The sequence below is a fragment of the Aplysia californica genome, unplaced genomic scaffold, assembly GCF_000002075.1.
Source record: "Aplysia californica isolate F4 #8 unplaced genomic scaffold, AplCal3.0 scaffold00021, whole genome shotgun sequence".
Taxonomy (NCBI): Eukaryota; Metazoa; Mollusca; class Gastropoda; order Aplysiida; family Aplysiidae; genus Aplysia; species Aplysia californica.
In genome coordinates this window covers 398010-399974 of record NW_004797291.1, presented here as the reverse complement: position 1 = coordinate 399974, position 1965 = coordinate 398010, and the positions used below count along the sequence as shown (strand labels likewise).

The 1965-nt window shown below is 38.4% G+C and overlaps 1 protein-coding gene across 1 annotated transcript in view; it reads left to right on the top strand.

The window, feature by feature from the left end:
* The window catches only part of LOC101851169 (arginine--tRNA ligase, cytoplasmic), a gene marked incomplete at its 5' end in the record, with an annotated part of 9537 nt that overhangs the window by 3005 nt on the left and 4567 nt on the right, over window positions 1-1965 (top strand). The window contains 1 exon segment of the mRNA XM_013087411.2: window positions 5-128. Coding sequence (XP_012942865.1) covers window positions 5-128 — 124 coding nt within the window.

Here is a 1965-nt window from a genome sequence, read left to right as displayed (position 1 = left end):
TCAGGTGATCGTGCGTGCGCTGGACGACCTGTTCCTCCACTCTGTGTGTGACTACCTGTACGAGCTCACCACCACCTTCACAGAGTTCTACGACAAATGCTACTGTATTGAGAAGGACAAGACCACAGGTGAGAAACTTTCGGTTTGTTTGTTTGGTTGTTTGGTTTGTTTGTCAGAGTAATGAAGAGCACTATAATGACACCACATCGGCCATGTTATTGTTTGTTCGAGTGAAGAATAGCGCACTGGCACTAAATCAGCCGTAATTTAGTTGTTTGTAAGAGAAAAGAATAACACAGTGGCACTAATTCAGCTTTCAGTTCAGGAGGAAAATAGCAAAGCAGATTGACAGGAGTGAGGAAGGAAAGGACAGAAGAAGTACTTACCACTGGTGCCCTCCAAGTCCAACCACCCATAGAGAAATAAACCCAAATTAAGCATTTGTACCTTATTTATTGAAATATCGTGATGAATGTGATGCGGCAAATATCCTGGTATACTAAATATGGGTATGACACACCCACCTAAATATGACACATGTGTTTACAGAAATAGAATACAGATTAAAATGCAAAACAGCAGCATCAATATACAGTACAACACCAGCATAGTAATATTACCCCCCCCCCCCCGCCCAAAAAAAATAAAATAAGTGAATAGATATAACACTAAAATGAGCTATAGAAAAGAATATATGTCAAAATTCAATGAAATTACTCAGTAGCTACTAGCACATTAATCTAAGATGCAGGGTCCCTGGGTTCAAAAGATGTAAGGTACAAGATACCTGTGAATCCAAAGCAGTTTACCCTCTATACTTCAGTCCATTTGAGCATTTATTTGTACTCTTTATGCATTCCTTCACATTGTACCACATAAAAAAGTGACATATTTTAGATAATGGGATTTCCGACGTTTTCAGACTTAAGGGGGCGCTCATATGACCCTAAGCGGTTCTGAGCGCTGTAAAACACTTACAAAAAAAAACAACCCAAAAAAGACCAAAACATCCCGTACAATTACAACCACACTACAAGTCTCATATGAAATTGCTCTTCAGAAAGGGTAACTGACTCGAAAGATATTACACAGGATGTTTGTTTTGTTACCAAAATTTAATCCAAGTCACCCGTCCCACAAAACTGGCTTGATTATTAACATATGTCAGAGTTGTAATTGGTACATTGGCAAGTTGCATCAGAGTAAGAGTTATACTCAAGAGTTTTCAACAAACTTGTATTGGGTACCTTTGAGGATTTAGAGATGCCTCTGAAGAATTTGTGTCCCTTGAAAAATTGTTCAGTTTCTCAGCTTCCACTTTCATGTCCATGTTTTACTCACCAGTTCTCTTTTTGGGTGGTTGGTGGAGGCGTCACTGGTAGTGGTAGTTCCTAATCCCTTGCTTTTCCTCTCTTGCTTTCTGTCTTCCTTGATTTTTCTGTACACTAAATGACCGATATCTTGTTGTTGTGCATCTGTTTACTTTACTCAAACTCATGGCTCTCCTGCCGAGGCAATTATGCATTGTACTTGCAATATTGTCATGTTTCATGCTATATATAGCTGTAGTTTTCCAAATTCACCTGCTGACATTACAGCCCATTCGCTTGCGTGACTGGATACATCAGTATTAATTGTCACACCTTCAGGGTATCTGCACAGTACGAATGTTAAATGATCATTTTGATGTGGTGTAAAGATTGTATGCTCATATTTGAAAAGATTAAGATTATTTATCTTATGTCTCTTTCTCCTTCACTCATCCTAAACTTGCAAACAAAATGTCAAACATCATAATAAACCTACTTCAAGTCTACTTTTACTGACCTTATGCAGGTTCAAATATATCTGACATTGTCAAAAAAACGTTCCCTGCCTGAAATAATCTCTTTTTCCTACCCCATCACATTGTATATATACCTTATTTAACAGCACTACATTGCATTCTCTCTCACTCTCCTCCCC